At 43.1% G+C, this 16,195-nt stretch overlaps 1 protein-coding gene across 1 annotated transcript in view; it reads left to right on the top strand.

Moving 5' to 3' along the window:
- The window catches only part of ryr2b (ryanodine receptor 2b (cardiac)), a 127,464-nt gene that overhangs the window by 92,053 nt on the left and 19,216 nt on the right, over positions 1–16,195 (top strand). The window contains exons 80-92 of the mRNA XM_056292302.1: positions 372–462; positions 766–817; positions 2,541–2,585; positions 2,884–2,983; positions 3,271–3,350; positions 5,071–5,147; positions 5,395–5,468; positions 5,705–5,785; positions 6,622–6,710; positions 10,828–10,956; positions 11,281–11,385; positions 11,661–11,742; positions 11,828–13,137. Of these exons, the coding sequence (XP_056148277.1) occupies positions 372–462; positions 766–817; positions 2,541–2,585; positions 2,884–2,983; positions 3,271–3,350; positions 5,071–5,147; positions 5,395–5,468; positions 5,705–5,785; positions 6,622–6,710; positions 10,828–10,956; positions 11,281–11,385; positions 11,661–11,742; positions 11,828–13,137 (2,315 nt within the window). The remainder of the gene's footprint in view (positions 1–371; positions 463–765; positions 818–2,540; positions 2,586–2,883; positions 2,984–3,270; positions 3,351–5,070; positions 5,148–5,394; positions 5,469–5,704; positions 5,786–6,621; positions 6,711–10,827; positions 10,957–11,280; positions 11,386–11,660; positions 11,743–11,827; positions 13,138–16,195) is intronic.

Here is a 16,195-nt window from a genome sequence, read left to right on the forward strand (position 1 = left end):
ACATCAAAACAAGACATTTCAAAACTCATTAAAAGTTCCAAATAGAGGCGGGTAAAGTTGGTGTACATAGTACTCATTAAAACACAATTGTGTGTGTGTGTGATTCCATTTGGGATTGTGTGCGGGTGCCAGCATACAATCCCGTTGTGTGTAAAGGTTAGCCATGAGTGGCTCTGAATGACCAGTATGAGTCATTAATGGAGAGCACACATCAGGGGCTTAATTCTGTCTGTCTGTCTGTCTGTTTGTCTGTCTGTCTGTCTGTCTGTCTGTGTGTGTCTCTCTCTCTTTCTCTCTCTCTCTCTTTCTTTCTCTCTCTGTCTCTCAATTGCAGAGAGTGGGGCTGACAGAGCATTGGGTAGGCAGGAGAGGGGAAGAAAAGGCAGAAGAAGGTGCCAAACCAATCGACCCCCTCCTGCAACTCATTACACTCTTCAGCCAGAGTGCTCTGACAGAAAGGGGGTGTGTGTGTCCATCATTAATGATCACATGCAGTAAAACCATTGTACCATAAACTATTGCACTTTTATTATGGCTTCAAATGCATCCCCAGAAAAGTCTTAAGAAATGTTAAAAAGTCTGATTCTTTGACTAACATCTAAGCCTGTTTTCTCTTAAGTCCGTCTTCTAGATCCATAATATATCACTCTCTCCTCTTGGCTATCCTCGAAAAGAAGTCAGTCAATGTGGCTTAAGATAATAGTGATATTGCCAAATCTACCTGTTTAGCCAAGCACTAATAGATTACCTTTCTCCCCTTACCAGTAAGCCGGAAAATGACAGTCTGTACATGTCCTATGCTGCTATAATGGCCAAGGTAAGAGAATCCAACCATGGAGGGTGACATCATTAATATTACTTTTTGTTTGTATACTAAAAAAAAACTTCAAAGTGAGTTGGTTTGTATTGTATCATAGTAAATGGCAGGGAATACCATCCCCATATCATGCTGACTGATCTATAGGATGCATATTCAAGAGTTATCTTGATGCGACAGCTGTTGCCAACTACAGGCCCATCTCCAACTTACAATTCCTCAGCAGAATCCTTGTAAAACAGTTTATTCTCAAGTTAATAACGATTTAATATCTAATAATCTTCTAGCCATTTATCAATCAGGTTTCTGATCTTACCATAGCACAGAAACAACACTTATCAAAGTTGTGAATGATCTGCATATGAACGCAGATTCTAATAAATTGTCTGTTCTTGTGCTCCTGGATCTCAGTGCTGCCTTTGACGCTGTTGATATTTGCTAGATACATGATATTTTGCTAGAGAGATTAGAAAAATGGGTCGGTTCTTTCTGGCCCGGTTCTCAACTGGTTTAGAACATACCTTCAGGACAAGCAGTTTTTTGTGTCTATTGGAGACCTTTCCTCAGACAAAGTGGGTATAATGTGTGGGGTACTCCAAGGTTCGATTCTTGGACCACTGCTACTATTCAACCTCTATATGTTCCCACTCGCACATGTTATACAGAAACACAAAATAAATTACCATAATTATGCAGATGATTCACAACTGAACAAAGACAAGACAGAAATACTAATTTTTGGTGCAAATACTCAAAGACAGAATTACAGCTCATCTCAGCTCTCTGGAGTGCAAAAGCGAAGCTAGAAATCTTGGTGTAATCATAGACAGTGATCTAAATTTTAAGAGCCACATCAATCATCTCAAAAGATCAGCCTTCTACCATCTTAAAAACATTTCAAAACTAAGGGGCTTTCTATCAAAATCAGACTGTGAGAAATGAATCCATGCATTTATAACTAGTAGACTAGACTACTGCAATGGACTATTCACCAGCCCCCCAAAATCAGTTGTGTGCCAATTACAGTTAATTCAAAATGCAGCAGCACGTGTTCTCACTGGAACTACAAAGTATGGACACATTACACCTGTTCTTAGATCTCTGCATTGAATTGATGAATTGAATTGAATTGATTTGATGAATTGATGATTTGATGCATTGATTTTAAAATTCTGTTAATTGTGTACAAAGCGCTAAATGGCCTTGCACCATACTATATATAAGCCATGTTAATTCCTTACAAACCAGCAAGAACTGTCATGTCCAATGGCGGTGGTCTTTTAACCACCCCTCGTGCTAGGTGTAGAGCAGGGGAAGCTGCATTTACTATTTACGCCCCAAGTAGATGGAATGTCCTGCCCGAGGACCTGCCTTAGAAGTAAACTGTTTTCATCATGCCTTTTTTGACAAGTTAAAAAACAGCAAAAAAGCGTGTCTGGAAAGAAACAGCCATGGTTAAAATTAGCACCAACAGGACATTTTCATCATCTTGTGCTGCTGTTGTTGGTTATTGTATGACTTGTTACATTCCCTTCAATGGAAAATCACTTGATAACACACCTGCTTTGGCTCTGTTTTTGGCTTGATTTGTTCTTTTTTTTTGCACCCTTTTGATCCAGTTTCACACTTGCTTTAGTTTTCTAGTTTTCTTGTAATGTAATTCTCCTTCATTTATTTATTTTACAAGCCCTTTTTTAATACCTCCCTCAATCTTGTCATCCAGAGTTGTCACAGAGAGGACGATGAAGAAGAGGTGACAAGTTTTGAGGTGAGTGCATTTGTTTTCCCTTTCAATTTAAATCTTCAAATTCTTCCAAGTTGAGAGTATTAGAAGTGTTTCTCGTGTGTTTGCCATAAACCCTGATTGATTTCCACCTTTCTTATTTGACTAAATTATATTTGACATTTTAATTATAATTAATTGGCAAAATATGGATTGATGAGTTTTTAAAAAGATCATTCTTTTTCAAGAGTGAATGATTTGACAGAATTGCAATATCAAGAAGTGACAAAGTAATCACTTAACAAATTAGCCAACATAATGGATTGTTGTTTGTGATGCCTAGGAGAAGGAGGTGGAGAAACAGAGGTTGTCGTACCAGCAGGCCAGGCTCCATGGCCGGGGAGCTGCTGAAATGGTTCTGCAGACGATCAGCGCTAGCAAGGGTAACTAAACATCTGTACTCTAACCACCATGGGCCAGTTAGTGAATGACAAGAATTACACAGTAATCCATCCCTAAATGTAGTTCTAGCAGCTTGTTCAGTAAGTAGGTTTCCAGTCGTTTAAGATCGATGAAGGTCTCTGATACTCTGCAGCTGTAAACTAGATGAACTTTAGCCAGTGTGCACTCTCCCTTTCTTAAAAGTTTGCATCACGATTAGTCAGGTTTTTTTTTTTATTGAGTATATACTGTTAATTTGAATAGAAATGTGAATTTCTCATCCCAACAGGGAACATGAGGTCCATGGTGGCGTCGACTCTTGAACTGGGTATCGCCATTCTCAATGGAGGGAACACCACCGTTCAACAGGTACAGCTTGAAACAGCACTGTTATTCATTACTTGTGAATTAATTATTCAAAATGTATTTCCAATAAGGTACCCAAATATGTTTAAAGTACAAGATAAAGTAATAAAGTTCTCAATCCTTTTTGCACTGGACTTTTTAAAAAAGAATGTTTTCAAATTCACGTTATGTATGTTTATCAATCAATCAATCAGTCAGACTTTATTTGTATAGCACTTTTCAAACAAACAAATGCAACACAAAGTGCTTCACACAATAAAACAATAAACCCCCCCCCAAAAAAAACAAACAAGTCAGGTGAAAAACCAAAAGAAATTACAGACAAATTTTATAAAAGTACAGACAAGTTTAAAAGTGAGTTAGTAAAATAAACAAAAGTGCCATAAAAACTCACTGATTAAAAGTAACAACAATTGGGGCAGAATATATAAAAATAGCAAAATGTACAAAACACACACACACACCAAGAACATAGCTGTAGGCTGTTTTAAAAAGTGAGGTTTTTAACCTGCTTTTAAATGTGTCTAGTGTGGGGGCCTCTCTCAGGTCCTCAGGCAGGGCATTCCATCTACTTGGGGCGTAAATACAAAAGGCAGCTTCCCCTGCTCTAGACCTAGCACGAGGGATGGTTAAAAGACCACTGCCATTGGACCTGAGAGTTCTTGCTGGTTTGTACATAATTAGCATGTCTTTTATACTGAGGTGCAAGGCCATTTAGCGCTTTGCATGCAAGTAACAGAATTTCAAAACCAATTCTAGTTCAGGTGGGGAGCCAATGCAGAGATCTAAGAACAGGTGTAATGTGTTCATACTTTCTAGTTCTGCTGAGGTTCCCTTTTTAGCCTGTTATTAAAGGGAAAATCTGATTTTCAACTTTATCTCTCTATCTGCGACAGGGATACTACATGAAAAACACCTGCTGTTGTTCCCAATTTTTAATTCATCTTTAGAATGGCAGTAAAACCAGGTTGGTTTTTTTTTCTGGTGGCCAAGTGATGCAACATGATGTCAGTTGGCAGCCTGAAAAACTATGGCCTAGCAGGGTTTCTAATGCTCTAATCTACTCTAAACATGCTGTTCAAAAGCACGTCCTCATTCTCTCGGCTAACCTACATTTCCGATTGTCAGAATGACATCCCGCAACACTAGCACAGAGGATTTTATGGACGATGATACAGAGGCTTACGCTCAATGCATTCTGGTACGTGTAGGCGCTGTGGGGCAGGACAACAGTGATTTCTCCCTCATTATAGTACACAGTGAGGACTTTATTGCTTCACTTGACTACATTACTCATCAGCACTTATTGCACATACACAAATCAATCTGTGAAATTTCCCTGTAATTACCTGAAAAAATTAAGGAGGCAAATGTTGTTATAACTTAATGGCTCATGGGCACCCATCACCATCTAGAGAGTCCAAATCTTATTTGAAGACTGATTTAAACCTTTAGTCATTTACTGAATTGATGTAAGAGCTGTCTTGTCAACACCTGGAGTGTTTTTCTATTCAAAGCTATTGCCTCTAATTTTACATTCAAAGTAAAAAATGTTATTGCTGCCTTGTCGCGGACATGGTGAAGAAATACTCACTATAATTAGTATTTAAAAAAAACCTCTTATATCGGGCAAATCATATTTGCTTCATGAGATATTTCATAACTTCTTTCATTCCTAAGAAAATCCATCTCTCTTTTCATCTTTAATGCTTTTGTTTAACAGAAAATGCTGGATTATTTGAGAGAGAAGCGAGATGTTGGCTTCTTTCAGAGCGTGGCAGGACTCATGCAGTCTTGTAGGTAAGGGAATGTACCTTAATAGGCCCTTTCACATGTCACAGAGGCTGTCAGACTCCATTGAAGACATCATGACTGATAAGAATGTGAGAGAGAATGGTCACAGTAGCTGAGCTATGCTCATCTGATTGTTGGTTTGTTTGTGTGTGTATGTATGTGTGTGTGTGTGTGTGTGTGTGTGTGTGTGTGTGTGTGTGTGTGTGTGTGTGTGTGTGTGTGTATATTTGTGCTGGGGTTCTCTGCCTTCCAGCGTGCTGGACCTGAATGCATTTGAGAGGCAGAACAAAGCAGAAGGATTAGGAATGTCAATGGATGAGAGCTCAGGTAGGTTACCCTTATTCACATGGAATTAAAAAAAAAAAACAGCAAGACCATGGCACAGTAATGGAGCCAGCTGTGAGAAACCTTTCTAAATTCTGTATATTATCCAAAGCATTTTCCTGTCACTCAATGGCATCTTAGTTACCCCCTCTCCTCCTCTCTCTATTCATTTTTCTTCTATCTCTCTGTTCACCCTCTGTTGGTCTCTCCCACACCTTTGCTGCTTGAATGTGCCCCAGGGGACAAGGTGTTACCTGACAGGGAGCTCACCTGTGACCTTTTTCGTTTCCTACAGCTGCTCTGTGAAGGACACAATTCAGGTTACCTGCCTCGTTCACTTCATTTCACAAAATCCTTATAAATGCAAAAAGCCCATCTAGTAAATAACAAAGGTCAAATATATGTCCACCGGGTGTATAGGGCATCTGGGTGGCGTGGCAGTCTATTCCGTTGCAAACCAACACGGGAATCACTGGTTCGAATGCCCGTGTTACCTCCGCCTTCGTTGGGCGTCCCTACAGACACAATTGGCCGTGTCTGCAGGTGGGAAGCCGAATGTGGGTTTGTGTCCTGGTCGCTGCACTAGCGCTGCCTCTGGTCTGTCGAGGTGCCTGTTCAGGGGGGAGGGGGAACTGGGGGGAATAGCGTGATACTCCCACGTGCTACGTCCCCCTGGCAAAGCTCCTGACTGTCAGTTGAAAAGGACACGGTTGGCGACTCCACATGTATCAGAGGAGGCATGTGGTAGTCTGCAGCCCTTCCCAGATCGGCAGAGGGGGTGGAGCAGCAACCGGGATGGCTCGGAAGAGTGGGGTAATTGGACGGGTACAACTGGGGAGGAAAATGGGGGGGGGGGTCCTAAAATAAATAAATAAATAAATGTCCACCTGTAGATGTTCTGATGAAAGTAATACAAGTAGGAAAGAAAGGAACCAGTAGCTTATCTTGTTTTGTTTTGGGGGGTTTTTTTTTACCTAAATGACAAATTAAAGTGACAGTGATGAGCGCTAAGCAGTTGCACTCATACGTCTGTTCAATGCAGAATGGTAGTCTTGGGAGTGGCTGAAGATCTCCATTGTGCACACAAGTTGAAATTCACAGTTGCTGTTTTTTACCCTCCATCACATGTGCCAACTGCAATGTCTGTTTGATGCAGAGTTCCAGAATTACTTGAGGACTCAAACAGGCAACAACACCACCGTCAACATCATCATTTCTACCGTGGATTATCTACTGAGAGTGCAGGTAAGCTGCTCAAGGGTTTACCACAAGTGACATAGTTCAGGCTGTCTGGAGAAAAAACGTGTACATTCACACAAAAACACCCATTAGTGGGGTTTCCATCAGGCCAGTTTTTGTGAAATTTGATATTTCGAATAGGAAAAGGCTGAACAGAAACACCACATTATGAAAAAAAAAAAACCAACCTCAAAAAAGGTTTATGTGGTTTTTGCTTTTGTCAAAAAAGAGTTCATCGCTAAGCGGCAGCTGGAAACATAATTGCCAAATTAAAAAAAAAAAGAAATGCAGGGGTGTCCGGGTAGCATGGCGGTCTATTCTGTTGCCTACCAACACAGGGATCGCTGGTTCAAATCCCCGTGTTTCCTCCGGCTTGGTCGGGCATCCCTACAGACACAACTGACCGTGTCTGTGGGTAGGAATCCAGATGTTGGTATGTGTCCTGGTCGCTGCACTGGTGCCCCCTCTGGTTGGTCAGGGCGCCTGTTGGGGGGGGGGATAGCGTGATCCTCCCATGTGCTACGTCCCCCTGGTGAAGCTCCTCACTGTCAGGTGAAAAGAAGTGGCTGGCGACTCCACATGTATCAGAGGAGACATATGGAGACTTGTCTGCATCCCTCTCCGAATCGGCAGAGGGGGTGGAACAGCGACCAGGATGGCTCGGCAGAGTGGGGTAATTGGCCAGATACAATTGGGGAGAAACAGGGAGGGAAAAAAATCAAATGTAAAGAGGATTCAACCACATCATCAACTGTTTCTTCATCTTAACAGGTCTGTCCTTGTCTTTGGTGTTGAAATAGGGACATATGACATAGGACACGTCAAACTATGTTAATGGTTTTATTCCCCCTCTAAACTACCCTCCCTAAACAGATGTGATGGGAATGCAACAAATTTGCATTTCCTTTTTTGCAACTTTATAAAACTTTACTTAAAATACAATTGAATGGAAGCATGCCTATTGTTAGCAGTAATCTATTTGTGTCCTCATTTTGATGAAAGCATTTATGTGGCTTCAAAATAACAGGTTCTCAAATACCCAGGTATACAGTGCATGGATTCTTTTGGTAATTGGTGTGCCGTCTAAAGTCTTTGGATTGTAGAAACAATGTATGGTTTACTGCATCTTGGCCTGCTGAATTTCAAGAAGAAAAAATTAAATTAAATTTATTGTCATTAAAAACAATGTGCAGGCACATGTTAAAAATGAAATGAGGGGGTCTTAAAGCATGCTGGGACTATAGATTGGGACAGTGAGAGGTTAAATACAGGTGTGAAGACCTCAGCCAGCTGGTCGGCACATTCCCGGAGGACCCGACCCAGTATGCCGTCCGGTCTGGCAGCCTTCTGTGTGTTCACTCTGCGTAGTGATTTTCTGACCTCTGCGACTGATAGAGTGAGAATCACTGTGCAGAGTGAACACACGGAAGGCTGCAGGTGAAATAATAACTGTAACATCCAACAAAATAACTGAGCAAAGATCTAGGTGTCATAATTTTGTTAAGCTTACTCCAATTTCGACCTTACCCCTATAAAGATAATCATCCATCCATCCATTATCCGAACCACTTATCCTGTTCTCAGGGTCACGGGGATGCTGGAGCCTATCCCAGCAGTCATTGGGCGACAGGTGGGGAGCCACCCTGGACAGGCCGACAGGCCATCGCACAGGGCCGACATACACACACAGATCAATTCAATTCAATTTATTGTCATTAAAAACAATGTGCAGGCACATGTTAAAAATGAAATAACGGCTGCGGCTTTGCCAAACAGTGCAAGACAGACAGACAAACACAGAAAAAGATATACACAGATGAAGACCAAAAGCTAAAAATAAGTTAAAAAAAGAGCACGAGTGCAAAATATTTAAAAATATCCACAGGCATTCAGTGGGTAGCCAAGTTCAGGTGGGCAACAGCTTGGGGAAAGAAGCTTTTTTTGAGCCCGGTAGTGCAGGCTCTGAGGCTCCTGTAGTGCCTCCCAGAGCGCAGGGGGGAGAACAGTCCATGGTTGGGGTGGGTGGGATCTCTGCTGATGCCGAGACCCTTTCGAAAGCAGCGTTTGCGATAAATGTCTTTTATGGCTAGGAGCTGGGTACCGGTGATATGCTGGGCCACCTTGACGACCCGCTGCAGAGCTTTTCTGTCTACTGATGTGCAGTTGCCGTACCACACTGAGATGCAGCTGGTCAGGATGCTCTCTATGGTGCAGTGGTAGAAGTTGGTGAGAATTTTGGGGGATAGACGGGTGCTCCTCAGCCTCCTCAGGAAATGCAAGCGTTGTTGGGCCTTTTTCACAAGGGCCTGGGTGTTTGATATCCGGGAAAGTTCCGAGCTGATGTGGACTCCAAGGAATTTAAAGCTGGGGACACGCTCCACTTCAACCCCATTGATGTGTATGGGGGAGTGGCTGCAGCTTCTAGACCTCCTGAAGTCCACAATCAGCTCCTTCGTCTTCTGCACATTGAGAACAAGATTGTTGGTAGTGCACCATGATGTCTGAATCTCGCCCCTATAGGCCGTCTCATCATTGTTGGTGATACGGCCAGTGACTGTGGTGTCATCTGCAAACTTAACTATTACATTTGAAGGGTGAGTTGGCAGGCAGTCGTGGGTAGAGGGAGAAAAGGAGGGGGCTCAGAACACAGCCTTGAGGGGCACCTGTGCTGAGGGTCAGGGTGGAGGAGGTGTGGTCACCTAACCTAACAGACTGAGGTCTGTTGGTCAGGAAGTCCAGGGTCCAGTTACAGAGGGAGGGGTTGAGGCCAAGGGAGAGGAGTTTGGTAATTAGTTTTGCGGGGATGATAGTGTTGAAGGCAGAGCTATAATCTATAAACAGCATCCGGATGTATGTGTTGTTAAGTTCAAGGTGGGTCAGAGCAAAGTGCAGGGCAGTGGCAATGGCATCTTCCGTAGACCTTTTGGGACGGTAGGCGAACTAATGTGGGGGGGATAATGTTTTTGATGTGAGCTAGAACCAGTCTCTCAAAGCACTTTATGGCAATGGGGGTGAGTGCTATGGGTCAGTAGTCATTCGGACACGTGGGTGTTGATTTCTTGGGGACAAGAATGATAGAGGTGGTCTGAAAGCATGCCGGGACTATGGATTGGGACAGTGAGAGGAGAGTCAAGGAATTACATTGTTATTCATAAAGTCAGAGTATTTTTCTTCCAATTGTACTTGGCCAATTTCCCCACTCTCCCGAGCCGTCCCGGTCGCTGCTCCACCCCCTCTGCGGATCTGGGGAGGGCTGCAGACTACCACATGCCTACTCTGATACACGTGGAGTCACCAGCTGCTTCTTTTCACCTGACAGTGAGGAGTTTTGCCAGGGGTACGTAGCGCGTGGGAGGATCACGCTATCCCCCCCAGTTCCCCCTCCCCCTGAACAGGCACCCCAACTGACCAGAGGAGGCTCCAGTACAGCGACTAGGACACATAACCACATCCGGCTTCCCGCCCGCAGACATGGCCAATTGTGTCTGTAGGGACGGCTAACCAAGCTGGAGGTAACACGGGGATTCGATCCGGCGAGCCCCGTGTTGGTAGGCAACAGAATAAACCACTATGCCACCTGGACACCCGGCTTTGTTCATTTAAAATGGACACATCAGTGATGTTTTTTCACCGAAAAATCCAATCCTTAAAGATCTCTTTGCAGGGCCTAGAAATGGTTCAGTTGTATTTTGCCAGTTAGGAATATGCACATCATATCAGTGTTTCCTAGACTGTTCTCTTCTTGCTTAACCACAATCTGGCTCTATTGATTGATGGATAGATAGATACAATCACACAGACAGATTAATTGCACAAACTGACAGATTAATTCCAGACAAGTATTCCTTTTTCAGCAGATGAGCCACTATTGGTCTTCTAAATCAATGCCAGAATCGCTTCCCTTCTGCCACACAACTGAGCCAGATAACAAAGCTCATTTAAACAAATCTAAGCAGAATGATGACCAAAAGCTCATCATTCTCTTTTGCTCTCACATCTTAAAAATTTTGAATTTAAGGTGTAGTCGTATTGTAATACAACTACTTCAGCAGTCAATAGTATTTGCACTGGTTTTCATCCTGTCCATGGTCCTTAAATTCCATTTTTTGCTGTTACATTGCAGGAGTCTATAAGTGACTTCTATTGGTACTATTCAGGGAAGGGTGTGATTGATGAGCATGGTCAGCAGACCTTCTCCAAGGCCATCAGTGTGGCCAAGCAGGTCTTCAACACACTTACTGAGTATATACAGGTTAGTCATTTACCAATATGTCAGCGTGTGTGGCTTTTTTTTCTTTTCTTTGTCTTTTTTGTTGTTTTAGGGTCCATTTAGAGAATCCATGTGTACTCAAGAGTTTTTGTTTGGTATTATTTGTGAAATTGTCTGTTTGTATTGATGCATGCTCAATAATCCAGGTAAGAAAATCAAAGAAGGTTGAATCAGTTCATCTGGATACAACGTTTATTGACGGATATCCAGATGAACTGATTCAACCTTCTTTGATTGTCTGTTTATAGTTTTTAGTATTTGTAGGTGAAAGTAATGCTTAATATTAGTATGATAATTTGTATCCAGGGTCCATGTACTGGGAACCAGCAGAGCCTTGCCCACAGTCGTCTATGGGATGCTGTGGTGGGATTCCTCCATGTATTTGCCCACATGCAGATGAAACTCTCTCAGGTGTAGAATGTTATTCCAACAGCTTCTCATTTGCATATTGTCATCTGTGGCATTCTGTTAAAATGTAAATACTCGGTTGATGTCACATTGTTTTTCCCCTTACACTTTTTGATTGCAGTTAACAGTATTGTTGATGTATGAATCTCAAGTTAATCTGCTGTTGGGCTCAATTTAAATGGCTGTGAATAATGTGATAAATATCTGAAATCAATAGCTGGACTTTTTTGAAAAATTGAGCTGAGACGCGCTGTTTTTTCACATTGAATCATTTACAGGACTCAGGCCAAATTGAGCTTCTGAAAGAGTTGATGGATTTACAGAAGGACATGGTTGTGATGCTGCTATCCTTGTTAGAAGGTAGGCTGATATATGCTATTGAAGCTTTATATCTTAACTTCTTATTAACAAACCTTATTTCTCCGTTCTTTCCTCTTTATTGTAGGTAATGTGGTAAATGGTACTATTGGGAAGCAGATGGTTGACATGCTGGTCGAATCTTCAAGCAACGTGGAGATGATCCTTAAATTCTTTGACATGTTTCTCAAACTCAAAGACCTCACCACCTCAGATACCTTCAAGGAGTATGACCCAGAGGGTAAGGGTTGTGTCTCCAGGAAGGACTTCCAGAGAGCCATGGAGAGTTGCAAGCACTTCTCCCAACAGGAGACTCAATTCCTCCTCTCCTGCACAGAGAATAATGAAAGCGAATTCCTTGATTATGAGGCTTTTGTTGACCGCTTCCATGAACCAGCAAAGGACATTGGTTTCAGTGTTGCTGTTCTCCTCACAAACTTGTCAGAACACATGCCCAACGATACTCGGCTGGGGACGTTCTTGGAGCTGGCAGAGAGCGTCCTGACTTACTTTCAACCCTATCTGGGACGCATTGAGATCATGGGCAGTGGCAGGCGCATTGAGCGGGTCTACTTTGAAATCAGTGAGTCCAGCCGCACCCAGTGGGAAAAGCCCCAGGTGAAAGAGTCTAAGAGACAGTTTATATTTGATGTCGTTAATGAGGGTGGGGAGAAGGAGAAAATGGAGATGTTTGTCAATTTCTGTGAGGATACCATCTTTGAGATGCAGCTTGCAGCCCAGATTTCTGGCACAGGAGCTGAACAGAGATGTACTGAAAAAGAAGCAGAAGAAAAAATGAACCAAAAAAAGGGTAAAGATGAAGAGGAACATGAAGGTGGCTCCCAAAATGTTTTGTTTTCCATACCACATGGGATGATGATTCTAGGGTCTCTATTCTCTATCAGAAACCTGAAGATGCAGTTGAAAAGGATGACTCTAAAGGATATTCTTATGGCAGCCGCTTCCTCCCTCAGATTCATTTTCATGGCTCTATTCGGTTTTATTTTTGCCTCCATCCGGGGGATTCTCTATGTGCTGTACATAATCTTTATCGATGGTGGGTTCATAGAGGGAGCCAAGAAGATGAGGTTATCAGACTTGGTTGGTGGCATCATTGAACCAACGCTGGATGAAGTTATGGATGTTTCATGTGGAGGGGAGCAGGTGAGGAGGCCGACAGTTAGCTTCTCTTCTCAGAGAGAGCTGAGGGAGTTGGGTCAGGCTGTAGCTGTGTCCTCAAGGGAGGTTGACGTCCTCTCAGACATATTTGGCCTAAGAGTTAGTAAAGAAGGAGGTCAATACAGACTGATAACGTGCGACCTTACTACCAGACTAAGCGACGTATTCAACGCAACCACCAGACAGCGGTCTACCACTAGTCTCACTGAGAAATGTCAGGTAACTGCAAGAACTCATGGCCTTTTTAAATTTGTGAGAATGTTGTTTGTATAGGTTAGGGAAAGTTTGATAGCATGTTTGTGTATCACCTGCCTATGAGGCAGGTGATACATACATCATTTATGCTTACTTTCTAGCTCTCAAACATTTTACTTACAAACCTTTTTGAATTGCATGCTTTTCACAAGGATGCCTATTCCAATTAATCTATTCGCTCTCACTTCCACGTTTTTTATTTGTAGTGTTTTTCTTTCTTTTACTTTCAAGTTTTATTAAAGTGGTTTTATTTTGTTTGCTCTGATTTGGGTACCTAAAAAAAGATATAGATAGATAGATGGATGGATGGATGGATGGATGGATGGATGGATGGATGGATGGATGGATAGATACTTATTGCCATGCAACAATCGACTACTACTACTACATTCGGCTGCTCCCGTTAGGGGTTGCCACAGCGCATCATCCATTTCCATTTCTTCCTGTCTTCTGCGTCTTCCTCTCACACCAGCCACCTGCATGTCTTCCCTCACCACATCCATAAACCTCCTCTTTGGCCTTCCTCTTTTCCTCTTTCCTGGCAGCTCCATATTCAGTCCTCTTTCCTGGCAGCTCCATATTCAGTATTGCCATGCAACAATGTTGGTGGTAATTGATTTGGTACAGCATGGTAGCTCAGTTCCAGTGCAAAAATAAAGAAAAACAAGCTCCATCATAATCAATTACAACAACGCACACAAAAAGGAAACACTTGAATGTGAGAATATGTACAGTTAATAAATATATTTTTTTGCCTAGATCTATATATATATACATATATATATATATATATGATATGATATGTACAGTTCAGTTCCCCAGCATTTCAAGTAGCCCAACAGTACAGTGATTGATGTACCAGTGCAAACAAGTCCAGTCTGAGTTCAGTCCAGTGCATTCAGTGCATTTTGTCAGTATTGGGTCTTGTAGCAAGGGGGCTAGCAAGGGATGATAACTGTTCTGACTGCTGTAGGAAAGAAGCTGTGGTTTTGGGTTCATTTGGACCCATAGCGCCTTCCAGAGGGGAGAAGCTGGGAGAGGCGGTGGGCTGGGGGGGAAGGGTCACTGGTTATTTTAGCTGCCCATTGAAGGTGCACTTTATATACATGAGTTCACTGGGGGAAAATCACAACCAATTATGTCGGAGGCTTTAGTAACAATCTACTCCAGTTTCCTCTTGGTGTGACTGTCTGAGCTCCCATACCAGACAGTGAGAGATGATGTGAGGATGCTTTCTGTGGTGGCTTTATAAAAGTGGACCAACAGGTGTTTTTTGACATGATAGTTCTTCAGTTGCCTGAAGAAGTAAAGCCTGTGCTGAGCCTTTTTGATGATGAGTTTGGTGTTGATGTTCCATTTCAGTGTTACTGATATAGTAGGTGCCGAGGGATTTGAAGGAGTCTGTCAGGGTTATGGGTTGGTCAGAGATATGAACCAGGGCTTTGATGCTTGTCCTCTTCCTGAGGTCTCCAGCTATTTCTATTTTTTTGAGGTATTGAGTAAGAGGTTATTGTTGCTGCACCAATGTACAGCCCAGTTCACCTCTTGGTGGTACTAAGTCTTGTCATTATTGATAAGTCCAATGATAGTAGTGTCATCTGAATACTTGAACATTTTGACTGAGCTGTGGTGAGATGTGAACTCATTGGTGTAGATGGAAAAGCAGAGGAGATGGCACACAGTCTTGTGGTGCACCAGCACTGAGGGTCAGAGGGTGTGATGTAGCATTGTTAACCTTAACAGACTGAATTCCGTTTCTAAGAAAGTCCAGTATCCAGTAACACAGAGCAGGATTGATGTTCATGTCTAGAAGCCTGGTGAACAGTGAGAGGATTAATGGTGTTGAAAGTCAAGCTAAAGTCTATAAACAGGATGCGTGCGTAGGTGTTGGTTGATTCCAGGTGTTGCAGTGAAGTGAAGAGCCAGGTTTATATTATCCTCAACGGATCTATTAGCCCGATAAGCAAACTGGTATGGATCCATCAGTGGGGATATACAAGACTTCAGGTAGGAAAGGACTAACCACTCAAACACTTTCATAGACACTGAAGTGAGGGCAACTGGCCTGAAGTCATTGAGGCATGTTGTTTTGGCTGATTTAGGGACTGGGATGATGGTAGTCCCCCCCCCCCTTTTTCTCGCCAGTTGTACTTGACTACTTACCCCATTCTTCCGAGCCATCCCGGTTGCTGCGCCACCCCCTCTGCCAGTTCGGGGAGGGCTGCAGACTACCACATGCCTCCTCTGATACATGTGGAGTTGCCAGCCGCTTCTTTTCACCTGACAGTGAGGAGGATCACGCTATTCCTCCCAGGCCCCCCCCCCCCCGAACAGGCGCGCCGACCAGAACACATACCCACATCTGGCTTCCCACTCGCAGACACGGCCAATTGTGTCTGTAGGGATGCCCAACCAAGCCGAAAGTAAAACACAGGGATTCAAACCAGCGATCCCCATGTTGGTAGGCAACGGAATAGACCACTATGCAACCTGGACACATATTGTAGATTTTATAAAACCCTGTGGGACTGTACACTGTCTTAAGGAGGTGTTGGAAATGTCAGTGAACGCTGGGGCCAGTTGATTCACACAGTGGCTAAGCATAGCTGGGGAGAGCTGATCTGGCCATGCTGCTGCTTTCCTTTTATTTTGTTTTTTGGAAAGCCTTCTCACCTCAGCCTCTTGGATGGAAAAAGGAGGGGTGAGGGAGGGAGGGTGGGGGATGAGTGCTGGGGTGCATGCATCCTCAAACTCTGCATAAAAATCATTGAGCCTGTCAGGAAGACTAGGGTCCTCATCTGGTGGTGAAGCCGGGCCCCTTTTTGTAGTTTGTCATCTCCTTCAGGCTTTTCCAGACTGCTCTGGGATTATTGGTAGTGAGTTGTTGTTCCAGTTTTTTTTGTTTTTTGTAGTCAGACTTGGCTTCCCTGATTGCAGAGTGCAGTTCGTATTTGGCAGGCCTATTTCTCCCTGTCTCCACCGTTAAAAGCAGAATTATTTTTCCTGCATAGTGCAGCTAGTT

Source organism: Lampris incognitus, chromosome 13 (assembly GCF_029633865.1).
Source record: "Lampris incognitus isolate fLamInc1 chromosome 13, fLamInc1.hap2, whole genome shotgun sequence".
Lineage (NCBI taxonomy): Eukaryota > Metazoa > Chordata > Actinopteri > Lampriformes > Lampridae > Lampris > Lampris incognitus.